Source organism: Ammospiza caudacuta, chromosome 2 (assembly GCF_027887145.1).
Source record: "Ammospiza caudacuta isolate bAmmCau1 chromosome 2, bAmmCau1.pri, whole genome shotgun sequence".
Lineage (NCBI taxonomy): Eukaryota > Metazoa > Chordata > Aves > Passeriformes > Passerellidae > Ammospiza > Ammospiza caudacuta.
Genome location: NC_080594.1, coordinates 35,227,674 through 35,229,788, shown reverse-complemented (window position 1 = coordinate 35,229,788; position 2,115 = coordinate 35,227,674). Strand labels below are relative to the sequence as shown.

Sequence of the window (2,115 nt, the reverse complement as noted above, 5' to 3'; positions counted from 1 at the left end):
GATGCAGGGGGAGCTTGGGGGCATTGGATGTTTCTGGACACCCAAATCTCTGGTCACCAGCAGGCTCCATTGTCCCCAGACACCCAGTGGGACAATGTTCCAGTGAATTTCCAGTGTGTTCCAGATTTCCCTGTGTGTGCTAAAGGAGTTGCTCAATGTCCCCGCAGTGTTCACATCCTGAGCGCATGGCAGCAGGAACGAGGGGAGGTGACTGTCCCCTGCAGCCTTCCCAAACTGGGCACAGGAGCTGGAGCCACAGGCAGAGGGCCCCAGGACTGAACGTGTTGGGGCACTGAGATAACACAGGACAGGACGGGAGAGACCCTGGGCACCTCTCCTCCTGGCTGCCCACCACCCCGTGGCTCCTGGCATGGGGAGGCAGCAGGACCCCCGGCAAGCTCGGGTGAAGGCCACGGGGAGGCTGGGCCAGGAAAGATTGCACAGAGCCAGGGACACACAGCAGGGCCGAGCCCCGGCTGGGCTGGAGCCAAGCCCGACCCCAAGGGCATCCAGCCCAAGCAGGGCTGGCAGGGGAGGACAGCAGGGGAGGGCCGTGCCCCAGCACTGCATAAAAAGCCCCCGCAGGGCCAGGGAGCAGTGAACCTGTGAGAAGAGCCCAGAGCAGCAGTGCCAGAGCTGTAGGAGAAGGGCCATGGAGCAGTACTTCTCAGCCACGCAGAAGATGGAGCAGGAGGTGATGTTCCCCAGCCTGCTGCGAGGGGTCTTCCCGCAGGAGGAGGGGGCAGCCCCGGCTGCCGAGAGCCGCACGGACCTCTACGAGCGCTACCAGCTCCTCAAGGCCATCAAGCCCATGGTGGAGAAAGGCCTGGCCTCTGGGGGTGACCAGAGCCCCAGCGGTGCCGACACCAACGGCGACACATCCTTGGACAGCAGCGGGGCCGAGGATGCCCAGCTCGAGGAGCGCCTGTCCCAGCACCTGACTGGCCTGCAGCAGGTCCTCACCCACCTCACCAGGGACACCAACGCCCTGACCCGCAGGTACAGCCAGATCCTGGAGCAGATCAACCTCAGCGAGGGGCAGCCCAGCTGGTGACCCTGTCCTGGCCACCAGGTAAGACCTGGGGCAGCAAGACAGTGGGTGGCTTCCCTGTTGGGAGAGGTGCCCAGCAGTGAAGGGGTGGGGATGTGCTGGGAAGGGCCTGGGAATGGGGGCTGTCCCCTCAGCTGGGGATGGATATCCCTCTCCATGCTGGAGGAGGGAGCCTGGCCCATTGCTCTGTGCAGAGACTGCAGGGCTTCAGGGTCTGTGGACTCAGGGGTGATGGTCCTTGTGTCCCCCTGGGATGATCCTTGGAGTTAAGGAATGCTGCTGTTGCAGGACAGGTGCTGGTGTCAGGAAGCACAAGACATCCCCGTGGCTGACCACTGCAGGCTCTCCCCAGTCCCGCTGGCATTCCCCGCTCCCTGGCAGCTGATGGGATCTGCCGGCCCCGGCACCGGAGATGGCTGTGAGCACTGCAGAACCAGATGGTGCCTTATCCTCATCGGAAGAAGCATCTGGCTGTGCTGGCAAGGCCATTGGAAGGGCTGCAGGCTCATGGCCTCCTCTTTATTTTCAAAGAGTGGCACCAAATTGCGAGTGTTGTGATGTGGTCCTGACCTCCAACAGTCCCTGGAGATTGCCAAGCCCTTTTCCAGCTGGTACCTGGACTCCAAGGGCATTCCCACTGTTTTTTCTAATAAAAGAATCCCTGGGAAGCCAGTGTTGTCAGTGTGCTGCTTTCACTCATGGAGTGCCCCAGGGACAATGGCAGGGGGACACTGGCTCTGTAGGGTGGGATCTTTCCAGGACAATGCTGGGGAAATGGGAAAGGGACAAAGAATCCCAAAGCTGTGGAATTGGTTGGGTTGGGAAGCATCTTCAGAGACCACCTAATTCAATGCCCTGCTGTGTGCTGGTACATCCTGCACTAGACCAGATGTCTCAGGACTGTGTTGAATCTCAGGGCCTGTGCAAACTCACTGGGCAACCTGTTCCTTTGTGTCACCAGCCTCAGGCTGAAATGCTTCATCCCTTTTGTTGTCAGCAACATGGTCAAAAGTCGGTTAGAAACTGTTATAAAATAGTTCATAATTCTTAAGCACTTTAAACCG

At 59.7% G+C, this 2,115-nt stretch overlaps 1 protein-coding gene across 2 annotated transcripts; it reads left to right on the top strand.

Annotated features, from left to right (window-relative positions):
• Positions 1-609: 609 nt before the first annotated feature.
• LOC131554555 (thyroid hormone-inducible hepatic protein-like) lies at positions 610-1,710 on the top strand. 2 transcript variants are annotated; one of them, XM_058800036.1, is made up of 2 exons: positions 610-1,072; positions 1,345-1,710. In XM_058800036.1, the coding sequence occupies exon 1, from the start codon at positions 653-655 to the stop codon at positions 1,052-1,054; it is 402 nt and encodes a 133-aa protein (XP_058656019.1). In that variant the 5' UTR covers positions 610-652; the 3' UTR covers positions 1,055-1,072; positions 1,345-1,710. The 2 variants fall into 2 exon arrangements, with proteins under 2 accessions (XP_058656019.1, XP_058656021.1); XM_058800038.1 differs by having other exon boundaries at positions 1,340-1,710.
• Positions 1,711-2,115: the final 405 nt, after the last annotated feature.